General features: G+C 48.7%; 1 protein-coding gene across 2 annotated transcripts in view; it reads right to left on the reverse strand.

Annotated features, from left to right (window-relative positions):
- Nucleotides 1-18,027, reverse strand: part of IHH (Indian hedgehog signaling molecule) — a 188,787-nt gene extending 170,760 nt beyond the window's left edge. For both annotated transcript variants that reach the window (XM_069616864.1, XM_069616865.1), the window contains exon 1: nucleotides 14,409-18,027. In XM_069616864.1, coding sequence (XP_069472965.1) covers nucleotides 14,409-14,711 — 303 coding nt within the window. In that variant the 5' untranslated portion in view covers nucleotides 14,712-18,027. The remainder of the gene's footprint in view (nucleotides 1-14,408) is intronic.
- Nucleotides 18,028-18,404: the final 377 nt, after the last annotated feature.

Here is an 18,404-nt window from a genome sequence, read left to right on the forward strand (position 1 = left end):
CAGCTATTAGCACCATGGCTACCTCCTTACCGCATTCCGGGTCCGGATTCCCGGAATAGGGACTTACCCGGTCATTCCAACCTTGGAGGACCCGGTAAGTCCCCATTCTGAGAACCATTCCCCATTCCCATTTGAGCCCCCATAGGGCTCAATGGGAATGGGGATGGAGCTGATAACGATTAGCTCCCTGCTCCCTTAGCGTCTCCCGCTAAGGGACCTCGTAATGCGGCGGTAAGGGGTTAACGGCAACGGCATCCTTACCGTTGCCGTTAACCTCCTTACCGCCGACCTCGTAATGAGGCCCATGGACTCACGAAATAGCCCAAAGTATGGTGGCATGCACGTCCAAACGTAACACGGCAAGTAAAGTCACAACGTCATTGTCATGGTAACATTATATAACAATGATTGCGCCGTGTTCGGAACACAAATATGAACGCTGACGCAAGGAAACTGAATGGAGTGACCTGCTTTCCAAGCAGGTAAGAAAGAGGGAAACAAGAGCCAAATAGTCATAGCTCTTGAAACTGTGATAGTGTAATCTAACATGCAAGCTATTGAGGGGTGTGTAGACAATATATGTAAGGCAGTTCATTTGAGGTCTGATAAAACTAGAGATACAATTTTGAGTGCCATAAATAAGCATGTATTGTTTCAGAACGGAGGGATTATCACAGAAATAACAAGGATTATTGAGATCAGAAGCAGACAACGCTATCATAAAGTGAACAATGGGTGAGTATAAGTGAACACAAAGATGGACTAGAATATATAGAGAAATTAGGCCATAGTAAGAATGGAAAAAAGTACAATTTGGTAGCAAGGGAATAGGGTAAACAAGTAGTTGTAAAAGGTATTTAAACACTTACATTGGGTACAAATACAGTTTTGAAAGGAACCTTGTGAAGCAGAAAATCAAAGTAATAAAAGCGTTAAAGGTCAGTAAACAAGGATTATAAAGAAAACACATAACAAATAGGCGCAGACGGATACAAATGACCAACAAGGATATAATGAGCCTGTTGTGTATAAATACAGAAATGTAACTAATGAGGCAATGTTATTTTCTTCTCACAACCCTGAAAATTCCTCTCCATCACCAACCCTTAATGTCGGTCTTATAATAAATGCAATGGATACTAATTGAATAATAAAATGAAAATATTGGTTTTATATGTATTATTTTGGTGATGTGGCCCGGTTTTGTGGTCAACCTAGAAGGGCTGAAAATGATCAACATAAAATAAAGAATACACAAATCTACAAAAAGTCTGGCGCATCACTAGGAGTATACTAAACTAACAAACTAAGGACAAGGCAACTCTCACCTCAGCTTTGGGTCGTCCGCCTTAAAGGACGACACAAGTCCAGTGAAGAATCTAGAAGGAGTGCATCGACAAGTATCTACCGATGTCCACCTTAAAGGACATTTTCGAACCAGTCGAGCCCCTCCAGCTGCAACCGACTGCACTCCTGACTGTTGTTGCGCCACAGTCGCTCATGCCGTCCGAGGCGCTTCAACCAGTGCTTCAGACCCGCCGACCAGCACTGAGACAATGATTCCTGACCCTGAGTTGCCATGTAGGCCAGCCTGCAGCCGTCCGTCAGGCCTCGCTCGCCGAACTGCCTGCCGCCTAATACTCGCAGCTGTCTCCCATCTTGAACACTGTCGCAGAAGCTGCAAAGCGCCCTGAAACCGACTCGACCCAGCCGAGCACCAAGTATTTCTACAAGCACAAGATACATTGTGGTTCTGTCTCCTGGTCCTTGGCTGAACGCCCCTAGTGACCTTTTACAACCCATTGCCTCCTTTGTGTTGAAACCAAGCATCCTTGAGCTATTGTGATTAATTACTTTGCTGACGACCCTCCTATCAGTATCCAGAGTGCATCCCTTTTCCTTTTTTGAAACAGTCTGTCCTATGCATTCCTTTACAGGGTCGGTTGTATTTTGTAGTGTGCTAGAACTGTCTGTTGTGATAATAATAAAGTAGATATTTATATAAAACCTTGACTGGACAACCCTTTTTATCATTTGGTAATAATAGTATTTTCACTGTGTTGCAACTAACCAATGATCCACGACCATGCAGAGATAAGCCTGCCGTTACGTCCACATTACCAAAATTGACAAGGAGGTTTATAATTTGCTTGCGTTTCCAATCTTTTCTGATCGCTTCTGGTGTACTAGTGGTGTGGGGCTGATTGACGGTTTAGAAACAGATATTCATCCCTGGACCACTGGTGCCCGGAAGTTGATTCGTCACATGTACTCCAAGGTATTTCGACTGCATACCTCACAGCAAATTGTGCAGTACAACCCTGGTATTACAGTATGTCCCTGGTATTTCCCACAGTATGTCCTCAGTCTATACCACAGCACATTGATGATGTTTCCTACAGTGGGTTTCTATGCATTCCCTGTATTGTATGCCAGTGGGTTTCTATGTATTCCCTGTATTGTATCCCTCGTGTACCCCCTACCATATAGCCACAGCATATCTCACAGCATATCGTGCAGTTCATCCCTGGTTTATCTGTCGGTATAGCTTCAGTGTTTATCACAGCACATATCTGGTATATCTCACTGGATTCTCCAATCCCCAGATCTAGCGTACACCTAGTTTGTCTAACAGTATATCTCTAGTATGCAGCACTATATCCTAGGTGTTTATCACTGCGCATCCGCAGGATGTCTCACACTATATCCCTGCTATGTCTCACAGCACAACCCCACTATTTCTCACATCTCCAATATATAGTAACGTGTGCCTATGGCATGTCTTGCAGGGTATCTGCGGTATTTGTCATTGTATCCCTGCTATGTCAATGTATCCAACAGCGTATGTGGAATCAACCTAACATTACTGGCCAAAGAGGTGGTCAATAATGCCAGTTATTGGCCCTTTCAATCCTTAGTATTGACCTATACTGCTCCGATACATACCCGATGGACCTCACCTGTGTTTTGATTTGGTCCACCATGCCCGAGTCAATCCCATTAACAGAGTCATGACCTAGTTGCCCCTAGTGTTACAACAGACCCCCTGCCTGGATCACGACCTTGTCCTGTGTTCCTATAACCCCTCTTTAACAAATAACACGTAGAGTTCTCACATGAGTCATGATATAGCACTCCTTTCCTACAGATCCCATGGGGTATATTTACTCAGTAGGTCTGATGTCATGTTCGTATAGATTTCTGAGCGGATTTAAGTAGATCACCTTGTTGGTGTCCTATAAACTGAAAATATGGCTCAGCATGTTATGAGATAGGCTCAGTGTGTTAAATGCACGCCTCGGTCATCTGTGTTCTTTCGGCTTGACCCATGTCTGAATCAACGCAGGTCCGTAAATTGAGAACCATTGACTTGGGTAATATTAGTATCTACTATTATAGTGCTGGAGCAATCTGACATGGAGTGCTACATAAAAATATGATGCTAATCAATGTATGGATCCATGTGTTTTAATCGAATCTTAAGTGGCTTTGAATACTTTTTACAGATTCTTTTTTTTTTTTTGCGGGTGGAGACCCGCTGACTCCATCCTGACCCCAACCGACCACCTACCTTTTGGTGGTAAAAAACAGTTGGTGGGGGGGTCGACCAAAACACAAAACCCCATGTTGTAACTATGTTGTTATGTAATGATAGGCCTTCTTTTGTAGCATTATTGTATGTCTTGTTATCCTGCCCCACCTTGTTTGGACAAACCGCTGATTACACTCAGACTGTAAAGAATCTTGGTCTTATCTTGCAATCAAACATGAACGGCAATCTATAGGTAAAGGAGATAATAAAATCTTGTTATTACCAGATGAAGCTCCTAAAACCATTGCTTCCACTCATTTCGGAGAGGGACCGACCCATGGTGGTGGGTTCTCTTATATATACTAAATTGGACTACTGCAATGCCTTGTTGATTGGTCAACCTAAATACCAAGTTCAACGGCTTCAGGTGACACAGAACTAGTACGACAGATTTTTTCACCGTCTCAGAAAAATTCAATATCAGGTTTCCGGAGGAGCCTTCGTTGGCTCTCAATTCAGGAGCGAATACAGTTTAAACTGCTATGTTTGGTTTTTAAATGTATTCACGATCTCGCTCCTGCTTATAAAGTATCTAAAATCATAAAGCATGAACCCTCTCGATTACTGCGCTCGATGGGCAAATGCTTGTTGGTGGCTCCTTCTTCCAGATCTACCACCTGGGGTGACAGACGTTTTTCTGTCGCAGGCCCTCGAGCCTGGAATCCTATGCGGATACATCTTCTACTAAATTCTTAAACCATTTTTCGTGAACAGCTAAAAACCTATCTGTCTGTGTGGTATTCAGATTGATTGGCTTCTTTAGGTTTACCAGTACTATACCAATACCTGCGCCTAGATGCAGTGCGCTGCCAGGTTCTCTCTTGAGATATGCGCACTACAAACGTCAAATCAAAAAAATCAATCAATCCTTGATTTAACAGCACCTAGGTCTAGTTAGGAAGCAAATGGGCTTATATACAGTACTGCATTCTCAATGCATACGTTGTAATGAAGGGCAATCAAAGTGTTGTCCATGTATGTTTATACGTCATTGGGGTTCAAAATACGGGAGTATGTATTTGCACACCATATTTCTGATGACATTTTAAACCGGATGGTTTAATTAAATGGTTTCAATTTTTGGTATGAAATTGGTTAGTCCATTCTTTCGGGCCTCAATGTTTGTTTGAATTTAGAGAAGACATATCTAATGTTGAATGAAGGTTGTTCCTTTCCTTTATCATACATACAATTGACGGTGTACCCACACAGTAGGAAAGGAGGTGTTATATCCTTAATGATTAGTGTGTCTGAGTGAATGCAGGGCCTCATAGAATGGTGAGTTGGAGCTTGGAGTGTTGGAGGCTTGACGATTCCTGGGAGTGATGGTTGGGACTTGGAGTATGGCAGGGAACCAGGACAGGTGCTTGTGACCTTCTCTCCTACCTTTCATGAACTATGGCTATGTAACTAAGAACAATAAAGCATCTTTCTGTTGGTACTTACCTGAGTCAGCCTGGTTCCTGCTCCATGTCATCTCTGGCTCAGATACAACAGGAGGGTTTGCGGTTTTTGAAACTTGTTCTGGGCCACACCACGTGTATCAAGCAGCACCTTTGATGCCATCAACCATAATACTCTATGCAGCAGGCAGCTCATCTGGTTCCACTCTTTTCAGTCTAACTGCACAGAATCAGAAGGTGTCGGGCACTCCCAGCCTGGTCCCATCGCATGAAGTCCCACAGCCGTCCACTGGCCACAGCGATCACCTCCTCCTGCTTTCACTCCCTGCCCCCTTTTACGCAGATGACCCCCATACCCTGCTGAGGTGATTGCATCTGTCAGAACTGCATGGAGCCCACTGCAAGCTGGATGTGCAGTAACCAGCTGAAGTCAAACACTGATAAGAGGTTATGTTGGCAATGAGCGCAGGAACTTGTGCTTTCGGCCACACCCCTTCTGGGTCCTGCTTCCCTTGTGGGGTCCTCTGGATGCTGTCATTGCACTGACACCATATTCACGAATTGGGTTGTCTGGCACACACATGCATTATTTCGACCTTTGAGTACCAACTAAACATTCTTCCATCAAACTGTTTACTGGCTGCATGGCTGCATATGGCAACCTTAGGCGCTGCAGGTGTTTTGGACTACAACTCCCATCAGCCCTACCTAGCATAGTCAATTATTATTTATTTGTAGTAGGTTAAAATATAACCTTTTACCAAGTACATCCAAATCAACATCATTGAATCATTGTCATAAAAATTCAGTATTACAAAATGAATACAATTAAATAACAGAATCCAACATTCTGTATCAAGCATAATCAGGCATACATTCCATACTGATATGCTCAGTTGATCATCAGAGGAAGTTCCTATACACAATCAGAGACACCAAATCCCACCCAGCTGTATAATCAGAAAAAAACAGCCTGCCGTTATGCAGGTCTACCAGATTCCATAGATCCCAATGGTGCAAAGTCTTATTTTAGGTAATTTAGTAATGCCAAAGTCAATGACAGACTTTCCCCCATAATCAGTCGATCCCACCATTGGTCCTTGGATAACGTTGGAAGGTCATGGATGAAAGGGGCCGGCCATTTCATTCTTATTTCACTTAATGCAGGGCAGGTGAGAACCAAATGTTGCAGTGTCTCACTTGTTGATTTAGAAATACACAATCTACAAGTAAGGTCTGACTCTTTTCTGACCCTAGCCCTCCAGGTGCTCTGAATTTCTCTTGTTGGAAAAGCGTTTAAACGGAAACGCATAAACTGGGTGTGATGATGGTGAATTTGACCAGGTATTTGGGCAATGAATTGAAGCTTGTGCTTCCAATAGAGGTTTCCCATAGCGTTTGTATGCTGATCTTTCATATTGGGTTTGAATCCAATCCATAGCCCACAGCTTTTGTTTTACTTTGCAAGGATTGGTGATTAGTGATGTTTCAGTAGCATCAAGGCTCTTTAGAATTTCCCTGCAAGTATTGGCCCATTCCCTTAGCACACCTTCAGATCCATCTGCGATTGCCTTCTATAGGAGCTCAAAGCCGCTCGGCCGGGAGGGCGTTCTACACTTTTGGTGAAGTGCCAAAGACTTCCACACCACCAGCAGTCAATGTTTTGGCATCCTGGGGGATGGGGTGAATAACACCTGGGGAGCACTAGATTACAGACCCCTGATATGTGGTATTACCAAGGCCAAGAGGGAACATTGCACACCTTGTTGGCAGTGATTGTGCAGGTGTGCAATAGTGGGCAGGGTGAGATGTTTCCAGAACAGGAGATGCACGGATGAAAGGGGGGCTGTATGGAGGGGAGCCCACAGCGGGCTTTCTAATAGCCAGGTATGAAGGGAGGCAGTCAGGAGGGTGGAATGTACCAGGGCAGTGAAGTACAGTGATGAACATCTCACATGCAGTGAGGGGCAGGTGCACAGCCAGAGGGCGGGTTTGCCCCCAGAAGGACATGTTTATGCTAAGAGGGTCTAGCACAGAGGCCCTGGTAACCCAAAAGCCTGCTGTAGACACTGAAAGTGGGAGCATAGAAGTAGCATTCGGGAAGAAAAAGGAGTGGTCGAATGGCTGAAAAATGAATCGGACAACCGTAGGTCAGGAGCGTATACAGTCACGTGATTGACACGGTGAATCCTGGAAAGTGTGTCGAGCAAATGTCGGACAGAGAACGCATGACATGACGAGTTGCGTTGACATAGATCAGTGTACTTGGTGCGTAAACTCGGTTTTAAAACTGACATCCAGCTCCCCTTGGACCGCCAAGTACTCTAGGCCAGTGGTATTCAAACTTTTTTATACTGACGTCCCCTTTCCCCTTAGAATAAAACAAATGTTTCTGGTCCCGCCACAAATTACAATTGTTTGTATTTTCTACGAAATGCTTATATTTTCTATTAAAAGCAGTCACCGTAATCCCTTTTTAAAGAACCTTGGGGCCCCGCCAGGAATCCTTTGAGGACCACTGCTGTAGGTCTTGTGGCAGCCTCCAATGTTGCCATTTGGATGTGCTAGAGTGGGGTTCTCCGTTCCTTGCCCATGGAATGCCTTTATCCAGTTGCTTCTCTCCATCTGGGCCTCTCTGCCCATCACAGATTGTGCCGAGTACTGTGGAAGGACCATCCCCAGTGGACCTCGTGCCTCCTGCGCTATCTGCACCTGCTTCCCAACCAGGCTCTAGATTATCAAACATTTGCACCGCTGCTAACAATTGAGCAACGGATTAGATGATATGGAATAGAGCAAACATGTTTTGTCACAATCCGTATCATCTAAAAACCTTTGCACTAAGGAATAAAATGGAACAGACTGGGCCTCATTACGACCCTGGCGCTAATGGGTTAACGGCGCCGTAAAAGGCTGCAGCGCCATTAACCCATTAGCGCATGATTGCGAAGTCCCTTTGCGGGACCCGACCTTAATGGCTGGTCTACACCAGCCGTTAAAGTAGGGACCCGCAAAGGGACCTTGGTGCAAAGTACGGTACCGCAATTTGCGGTACCGTACTTAGCGCCTTCCCCATTCCCATTGAGCCCTATAGGGGCAAAAATGGGAATGGGGAAGGGCCATGGTTCAATGGGGAATTACCACCCCGCCAACCTTGGAATGGGGTGGTAATTCCCCATTGAACCATGGCGGACCCGTTACAACACCGGCACCAACCATGGTGCTAATAGCGCCATGGTTTAGCGCTGGTGTTGTCCTCATTACGACCCTGGCGCTAATGGGTTAAGGGCGCCGTAAAAGGCTGCGGCACCGTTAACCCATTAGCGCCTGATTACGAGGTCCTTTAGCTGGACCCGACCTTAACGGCTAGTCTACACCAGCCATTAAAGTAGGGATCCCCAAAGGGACCTTGGTGCAAAGTATGGTACCGCAATTTGCGGTACCGTACTTAGCGCCTTCCCCATTCCCATTGAGCCCTATGGGGGCAAAAATGGGAATGGGGAAGGACCATGGAGGAAGGGGGAATTACCGCCCCGCCAACCTTGAAATGGGGTGGTAATTCCCCCTTTCTCCATGGCGGAGTCGGTAAGTTACCGGCATGGACCATGGTGCTATTAGCATCATGGTTTTCCGCCTGGGTCGTGTGTTGTTGGGCTGCATGAACTCCATATTATAAAAAGAAACGTGTTTTCTACAATTCTTTTCATGTGAGGCAGCAACTACAGTAAATCTAACAGTCTATTCATGTTTTGCTGTAGCGGAAACATATTTAGATGATATAAATCGGGGCTAACCCCGTTTGCCCCACTCTGTTTTTTCGAAGCTGCAAAACTGGGGCTACTATTCTTTGCTTCTTTTTTGCACAAGGGCCAAGTTTAGATAATATGGGCTCAGAAGGGGTTATCCATCAAGTCACTGTACATTGCATGCAATTTCCCCATGTTAGCACCTGACCTATGCAATTCCCTCCCTTGTTTAGCTCCGAACCGGACCATCTTTCCTTTCCTTGTTCCATGAAGACCAGGCGATTTCACTAGTCCCCCGATTCTGTCCCTTCCGTTTCCGCAGAAGCTCTAGCGCCAAGATGCTATTCAGCAGCACTTGCTTTGTGAATCCCAGAACCACACCATTTCATACCAGTATGATGATGTTATGCTGTGTTTTGCCATGCTAGGCTATTCTTTGTTATCTTGTGCTCTGCTATGGTAGGTTATGCTCTGCTATGTTCTGATGTGCTTGAGTATTTTATGTGCTGTTGTGCAGCTTATTCAATGTTATGTTGAGGCATGCTATACTGTGTTATACCATGTTATCTGTTGTAATATGTTGCTATGCCGAAGTGTGCTATGCTAGCTTATATTATGCTGTGCTGCTCTGTGTTGTGCTATGCTATGTTATTTGTGTTAAGTGTAGTTATGTTACTATATGCTATGTTAGGGGATTGGATGCCGTGTTGTGCAATGTTATGTTATGCTATGATAGGTTGTGCTGTGCCAGCCTATGATGGACCATGCTACGTTATGTAATCATCCCAGCTTTAACTGGAAATAAGGACCGTAGGACCTGCTTGCGGCTCCGGTTTCTATGTGCACTCACTAGCCTCCACCTCCTTGCACATCCATACACCTCCGCCCCCAGTCCTGAGCCTCCCATTAGACCAGCATTATTGACTTGACCTCCATGTAGGCCAGTGTATGTCATGTAAAGAATGTTAACTGTATTCCTCATTCGAGAATGGAAGAATTACCTACGGTAGTGCCACGAAAAAGGAATCCTGTTACCGCTGGCCATTCTGGTGGTAAATCAAAGGAATTATGAGTTCTTCATTATTCCTCATTATAGAGACCCATAGGACGTCATTGGGGATTGGAGGATTTGCCATTGATTTGAATTCCCCTGCAAGTAATAACATCTTTTCTGGAAGTATTAAGTCCAATTTATCCAAAATATCACAATATGGCAGGGTGGTAAAATTTGTAGTATTTCCATTACTGCCATGTTGTCCTCGTTTTTTCCCAACTATACTCGGAAAGAGGTCAATTACTGCATGGTATGTTATGTTGGTAAACGTTTTATATCCACCATGCAACATGTGCCCAAAAGGCCACTTCAGGGTCAACCGACGCCATGTAAGCCCACTTTGCTTGATTCCCCTGCTTGGCTCAGCTCTAGCTGCCCTAACACAGTCCCGGGTGCCCACTGACAGTCACAGTCAAAAGAATTTAGAAAAAGTAACCTAAAGGGCTCAAAATCAGTCACAGTCAAAATAACCAAGAAAAAGTAACCTAAAGGGCTCAAAATCAGTCAAAGTCAAAATAACCAAGAAAAAGTAACCTAAAGGGCTCAACATCAGTCACAGTCAAAATAACCTAGAAAAGGTAAACCAGAGTGCCCAACATCAGTCATAGTCCAAATACATCAGTCACAGTCAAAATAACCAAGAAAAAGTAACTAGTCACAGTCAAAATAATCAAGAAAAAATAACCCAAAGTGCCCAACATTAGTCACAGTCAAAATAACCTAGAAAATGGAACGCAAAGTACCCAAGAACAGTCACAATCAAAAAACAGTCACAGTCAAAATATCCAAGAAAAGTAACCCGAAGTGCCCAAGATCAGTCAGTCAAAATACATCAATCACAGTCAAAATAAGCACAAAAGATTAACCTGAAGTACCCAACGTCAGTCACTGTGAAAATATATCAGTCACAGTAAAAATTACCTGGAAAAGGTAACCCAAAGTGCCCAACATCAGTCCGTAAAAATAACCTAGAAAAGTAATCCTAAGTACCCAACATAATTCACAGTCAAAATGACCTATAAAAGGTAACCCAAAGTGCCTAACATCAGTCACAGTCAAAATAACCAAGAAAAAGTAACCTGAAGTACATACCCATCAGTCACAGGCAAAATAAGCAAGAAGAAATAACCCACAGTACCCAACATAATTCACAGTCAAAATACACCAGTCACAGCCAAAATGACCTAGAAAATGCAACCCAAAGAACCCAAGAACAGTCAGAGTCAAAATATCCATAAAAAGTAACCCGAAGTACCCAAGATCAGTGACAGTCAAAATACATCAGTCACAGTAGAAATGACCTAGAAAAGGTAACCCAAAGTGCCCAGCTCTAGTCACAGTCAAAATAACCTAGAAAAAGTAACCCAGAGTGCTCAACATCTGTCACAGTCAAAATGCATCAGTCACAGTCAAAATATCCAAGAAAAAGTCAACCGAAGTACGCAACATTATTCACAGTCAAAATGACCACAAGAAATCACAATACATCAGCCAGTCATAATTTTGCAGAAAAAGTAACCCAAAGTACCCAACATCAGTCACAGTCAAAATACAGACACAGTCAAAATGATCAAGAAAGCCTAACTAACCCAGAGTGCCCAACATCAGACACGGTCAAAATAATCTAAAAAAGTAACCCACCGCAAAAACATCTTTTCTGAAAATAACTCCAATAATAATAGAAAATCATTTCAATTAATATCATGATATTAAAAGGGTATACTTTTTGCAGCTCTATTATGATAAAACATGAAATGCTGCAATGAGAGACTCGCTACACCACAGCCACACTTCTGTTATGGCACCCAGCAAGGCAGAAGCCATGCCTAGACGTTGCTGTTGGTGCTTTTCGTCAGAGGAGGACCGTCTGGCATTTCGGTGCTAGACTTTCTTTGTGGGCGGAACCCGAGTGATATGCAAACAGATATTTCTTCTCTGCTAAGACACAGAGGACCTCATTTACAAGTCCCTCGAGTGCAAAAATGGGTGTAAAAGGTTTACACCGGTTAGCACCTGTTTTTGCATTGCGATTAATTTTAGTTCTTTTGACAGGCTGAAGGAGGCAGGGTGCAGAACGTAATGCATGTATTCCAGCTTGTCATTTTCATGTTGGCATTAATACAGTATATTCTCCTGTAATCCGGCAGTTTTTAGCAAGTGCTAAAAGCAGGCGGAATTCATAGGAATCCATTGAGAATGTCTCCGAAATTCAATTTCGGGAGCCATTTACACTGCTATGCACTAACTAGAGCAAACATAGTGTTAACCTGTTTTGACCACGTTTAACACCTTTTTTTGCACTTCCTAGTTCAAATGACCAAAATGGCATGGATGCGACCAAAGCGTGACTGTACACGCAGGCGGTCCGCTCCGTATGTACAATTACCTCTGTTTTTAAAATGAGCGCTAGGGGGTTCCAACGTGATTGGAGACCCTCATGAGCAGCACCGTCCAATAGAACGGGTTATCTGGCCGTGTGTGCTCCCAACAGAGCGGCTCTCACACTTTTGGAAAATGCTGAACCGTGTGCGGTTTCCACCTATGTAAGTGCCAGTAACCTAGAGTTGGGCACATGGCACTCTGTGCCCAGAGGGATGGCATGTGTGGGTGGGACCAGATTGACATGCACATGGGGCTTTCTCCCCTGGCAGGCCACAGGCTGGTGGGTGGGCAGCCTCTACTCGGACAGGTTATTTAGACTTGTTCGTTCTCCGTAGAGTTTTGACCAATACTAAAACAGTGTACATTACTCCCTGCTTGAAACTGGTATTAAAACAGGGGGCGGAGGGCTTGGAGTTCAGAGGGAAAGGCAAGCATCCACCATTCAATGAGTGGTGCTGCTATTTGCAGTGTCCTCATTTTGAGTGCCTGTGATTTTACATCGTGCATGCATTTAATTTATAAATGTATTATTTGTAACTCTTCACTTTTAAGTCTTCGTATTATTAATGACTTATTATTTTTGGAACTGTCCAGCACTGAGAGGGAATGGGACTGTGCGATGACCTTTCAAATGTGGGCATTGCCTGGTGCATGGACAGCTTGCCTCCAGTGATGCCCAGTCATATGCCCAGTGCATCTCACCTGTGGGGTGCCATCCAGTCTGCCTACACCAGATCAGAAGATCCCCCCACGGTAGATCCCATACATGGGTCTTGGTCGGGTCTACCCTCAAAGCTAGATAGGCAGCGCTCCCTGGCATCTTAACAGGTCACTCAGTAGATCCCTCACTTGGGCCATGATCCACTCCACCATGATATTCACTTAAAGTATTCTCTATAAATCCTCCCACTGGGACCACACCTGGGACATGATCAGGTCTCACTTCGCAGAGATCCTCTGTGCACACTAGTATAACTAGGTAAATCCTAGACAGATGCCCGAGCCGAGACATGGTCTGATTCCCCCCGTTGCTCCCATGCAACCGCAAGTAGAGCACGAGCACACCCGTAGACGAGTCCATGGCTGAACAATGCTCCAATCCCTGCATATCCTCAGGAGATCTTGAGATCTCTCATCTGGATTATGGTTCACATGCATTTACACACAGTAGATTACCCAGGAATCATGCATTAATGCAATGCTCACAATGCTCTTACCAATAGATCTCTTATTAATTTCTCAGCTCAGTTAAGATCCAGTCCTCTGTGTTGGATCCCCTCTGGCAGATCCTCAGTAGAGTCCTCACCTGGTTAAAGATCTGGTCCTGTGTTCCTCTGGCTGCTTCAACTAGAGCCCTCACACAAGTCTTGATCCACTCACTTACAATTATCTTGCAGATATTTAGTGGATCATAAATTGATCTTGATCGCAAAGATCACCTAATGCATCCATAATAGAGCACCCGAAAGATCTCCAGTAGACACAGAGCCAGGTCAGGATCTGGCCATATGTTTTTACCTACCTCACCAAAAAGATTCCTGACAGATCCCTGTTAACCCACCCAGTGAATTCCGTTGATATATCATTGGTGGATTCCCAGTGGTTCTCTGGTAGTTTATGAGCAGACAAATGTGTGCACATTCATGAACTCTCTGCAGATCCCCAATAGATTCCTGGTGGATCAGTCTCCCGAGTCAATGTTTGGTTGTCTCACATAATTAAGGAGAACCCCAGTACAGCAGCTTTAAATTACCATGAGGATCTTTAGTAGTACCCTGAAAGGGATCAGAGTAGAACCCCAGCGTATCCACCAATAGATCCACCCACGAGGCTGCGAGCTTGTTTTGTGTTGCCCTGGATCCTCAGAAGAGAACCCATATGGGTGAGGTATGGCTCTACTACCTGGTATTTCTATAGAACCCCTGCTAGATTACTGACGGATCCCGTGATAGATCCCTTGATCCCAGAATGCATCACTCTAGTGCGTGTTTACTGGATTCCCAATGACCCTCCACCAGGACTGTTTAACATGAAGATGACCTATCTGATCTGAGTATATTTGTCCCCAGCAGACCCTGATAGATCTCTGCTAGGTTCTTCAGTTGGATCATTAGCTGGTCCTCTCTCACAAATAATCCCCAGATCTCCTGTTAGATTCCCCGGTAGCCCCCCCCCCCCAAAGAACCCCCGTAGATCCCGGGTTCTCCTAAATCCCCCAGTAGATCACTCACCTGGGTCATGATCCGGTCCGCCCCCGTGTTCTCCTCGTCCTTGAAGATAATGTCCGGGTTGTAGTTGGGCGTCAGCTCCTTGAAGCGCTCCGAGTTGCGGGCTATCTTGCCCTCATAACGCCCGCTGGCTCCTAGGGTCTTCTCGGGCACGTTGGGGCTGAACTGCTTGTAGGAGAGTGGCGTTAGCTTTGGGGGTCGCCGGCGACGGCCTACCACTCTGCCGGGCCCACAGCCGAGCACTCCAGGGGCCCCCAGCAGCAGAGCGCAGCCCACGGCCAGCAGGGGTAGAGCCAGCAGCTTCATGGGGGAGGTCCTGCCCGGGAGAAGAGGCTCTGCGCGGGAGGAGTCTGCGGGGGCGCCGGGAGCTCCTCCGCTAACAAGGTCGCGCGAAGCTCTGGATATAGCTCCTCGGGGTATATAGCGCCGCAAAGATGATAGGTTTCCTGGTGTAAGAGGGTGGGCGTGGGCTTCCCAAGCGTGCGAGGCTTTGGGGGGAAATTCTGGGCTAAAATGAGCGGCGGAAAGTCCTCCGAGGTGATAGCCTTTCTGGGTCAAAAGAGGGGTTTCTAGCCGCACCTCGTGAGTGATGGGCGTCCAGGGGTAAGAGAGGTGGTTCCAGTTCCACGAGGATGGCCCAGCAGGCTCTCTGTGGATAGAGGGATGGCTCAGTGGGTTGGGTGGTGGCTCCTCGCGGACGAGAGCCTTCCTGGGGTGAGAGGCGTGGCTCCTCAGAGGCGATACTCTTCCTGGGGTGAGAGGCGCTGCAGCTTTTTCATCTGCTGAAGGGTCTTAGCTGGGAGGGGGTCCCCAGGTGCGGGGGTGGGGGGGTGCGCTGGATGGTCAGGTGCGCTCCTCGGGCGCGCAGGTAGTGCTGAGGTGCGATGGCTGCGCAGGAGGCGCGTGGTTCCTCGGCGTGTCAGGATTAAATCCCCCGTGCAGATGGAGGCCCCCCCCGTGGCCTCTGGCTGAATGCTGGTCCTTCCTCGTGTCTCGCAGATCCAGGTCTCCTCCGGGGCGTCCGGCCGTGGGTCCTGCCGGCTTCTCGGGGGGTTCCTCAGATGGACTCCAAATAAGACTCCAGCCTGGGACAAGCCTCACCCCACGTGGGCTGGAGGATGGCCTCACGACCAATGTCCTTTCCGGCTGGAGGAGGCTGGCCCCAGGATGCTGTGGCGGGGGCGCGGGGATGGTACCAGCTTCGTTTTTGTAGGGGGGGCGCGGGGGAGGGGAGGTGGGCGCACTCAGGGAAAGTTTTACTCCATGGCAGATTTCACCACAGGGGGGTGTACTTTTCCGCGAGGAGCCCCTGCAGGGGTGTGAGGGGATTATTCACCAGGAGAATGTCTTTAGTCCGGGGTGGAGCGCACTGCAGGGTAGGTGGAAGCCAGGGGCAGTGCTTTCCCGCCAGGGTGCTGTGAGGGTGGCAACTGCTCAGGTGAGGCCCAGACTTGCAGTCTGGGGGTCAGCCTTGAGGAGGCGCAGTCTCTGCCCCTTCCCAGGACAGCCCACCGCCCACAGTTCCAGGGCTGCCCCTGTCCTGTCCCAGGTGAGCTCCCAGCAGATGTCTCTGGCCAGTCCCAGGTGAGTCACGCGCAACGGTCTCTGGCCAGACCCATGTGAGTTTCCAGCAGCTGTCTCTGGCCAGTCCCAGGTGAGTCACGCGCAGCGGTCTCTGGCCAGTCCCAGGTGAGTCTGCAGCAGCTGTCTCTGGCCAGTCCCAGGTGAGTCTCCAGTAGCTGCCTCTGGCCAGTCCCAGGTGAGTCTCCAGCAGCTGTCGCTGGCCAGTCCCAGGTGAGTTTCCAGCAGCTGTCTCTGGCCAGTCCCAGGCGAGTCACGCGCAACGGCCTCTGGCCAGTCCCAGGTGAGTCTGCAGCAGCTGTCTCTAGCCAGTCCCAGGTGAGTCTCCAGTAGCTGCCTCTGGCCAGTTCCAGGTGAGTCACGCGCAACTGTCTCTGGCCAGTCCCAGGTGAGTCTCCAGCAGCTGTATCTGGCCAGTCCCAGGTGAGTCACGCGCAACTGTCTCTGGCCAGTCCCAGGTGAGCCTCCAGCAGCTGTCTCTGGCCAGTCCCAGGTGCGTCACGCGCATCTGTCTATGGCCAGTCCCAGGTGAGCCTCTACCCAGATCACCACACACTCGCGCTCCCCGGAGGCTGAAAGCGGCCCAAGGCACTGTCTATGGCCAGTCCAGGATAGGGTTGAGAGTGGCTCTGAGGGTGGTTCGCGGAGCGTCTCTGCCCAGTCCAGGGGGGTCTCCCCGAGTGGAGGGCCGCTCTGGGGCAGTGTCTTTCCAGTCCAGTCCCCTGGCGCAGAGGGCAGCTCGGGACACGACGTCTGCTCAGACCCAGCATAGCCCCCCGGGGCCGAGCGCGCTCGAGGCTGTTCTCTGCTCCGGGCAGTGTCCGCGCGGCTCGGAAATGAGGCGTGAGATCAGAGTCCAGAATGGGTTGGTCTCTGGATCTGTCACCTGTAGTGTCACGGGGCGCCCCCTGCCGGAGGCAGGCCCGAGATGGCAGGGTCTTTCCGAGGCGGGTTTCCGAGACCAGACTCGGGTTGGATGAGACATGGGTGCTGCCAGCTGCTCCAGCACGGGGGCACAGGGTCACACTGCAGACTGTCTGGGGGTCCCTCGCACGGGGAGGGGAGACGAGAAAAGTCCCTCGTTGGACTGGTACTGCACAGACGTTGTCCAATGGGAGGGTTCCCGGCGCATCTGCTGTGCTGAGCATCCCCGGACCAGACCTCGGCGCCTGGCTTCCCGGGGCGCCACGCAAACCTCCCAGGTGTTCTTGCTTTCCGCAGGCTGGCCCTCGGTGTACTGGTCCGGTGGCCAGAGGGCGGCAGCCTTAGAATGCGCGACCCTTCCACCTCGGGCTCCGATGGGTCGCGTTCGCGCAACAATGCGAACTCACGGGCAGAGCGCAGTGCCCCCTCGCTGTCGCCATGGACCCAGGGGCCGGTTGCAGCGTCTCCCTGTAGGTCCAGGCGAAGGAGGCGGTGTTTCACCGGACACTTATGGTTTCAGACTCCGGCTGCAGTGTCAACAGGTCCCCCTGCAGGCTCGCCGGCACACTGTGGTTTCGGGGGCTGGCTGCGGCGTTTACGGGTCCCCCTGAAGCTCTATGGGCCGGCAGAAGTGTTCCCTCGACTCCCTCGAAGTTCCGAGGCTCTCTGCAGGGTCCTGGACGGGCAGCGGTGCTCACCCTCTGTGGGCAGGTTGCAGTGTCTCTCTGGGCAGGATTCCGGCGGCATAGGCAGTGTCTAAGAGGCTCTCTGCAGGGTCCCGGGCAGGCTGCAGTGTTAACGTTGCTGCCTCAGAGACCCGCTCCGGGATCTCCCAGAGGTGCCCCTGCTGGCTCTGCTCCAGGGGTCTCCAGCGGTCGCTCCAGGGGGCACTTATCTGAGCACAGGCAGGGCAACACCTGCCGGCGTTGCCAGCAGATATTCATTGAAGCCGGCGGGGCTGCTCCCCACTTCACTCCTCTCAGGGATGGTGATCCCTCAATGCTTCTCCCCGAGAGGCTGATGGATGGCCCACCGACTCCAGCGACCCCTCCGCATGCTCTGCTTCCCGCGTGTGATATGTCCACCCACTCCCCTCGATGCTGGTGATATCTCGCTCTGCTTCCCGCGTGTGATATATCCACCTGCTCCACTCGATGCTGGTGATATCTCGCTCTGCTTCCCGCGTGTGATATATCCACCTGCTCCCCTCGATGCTGGTGATATCTCGCTCTGCTTCTCTCTGGGATGGTGATGTCCAGCTGCTCCCCTCGATGCTGGTGATGTCTCGCTCTGCTTCTCTCTGGGATGGTGATGTCCAGCTGCTCCCCTCGATGCTGGTGATGTCCCCTCGATGCTGGTGATATCTCGCTCTGCTTCTCTCTGGGATGGTGATGTCCAGCTGCTCCCCTCGATGCTGGTGATATCTCGCTCTGCTTCTCTCTGGGATGGTGATGTCCAGCTGCTCCCCTCGATGCTGGTGATGTCTCGCTCTGC

This window comes from Ambystoma mexicanum, chromosome 9 (assembly GCF_040938575.1).
Source record: "Ambystoma mexicanum isolate Mex_15411 chromosome 9, UKY_AmexF1_1, whole genome shotgun sequence".
Taxonomy (NCBI): domain Eukaryota; kingdom Metazoa; phylum Chordata; class Amphibia; order Caudata; family Ambystomatidae; genus Ambystoma; species Ambystoma mexicanum.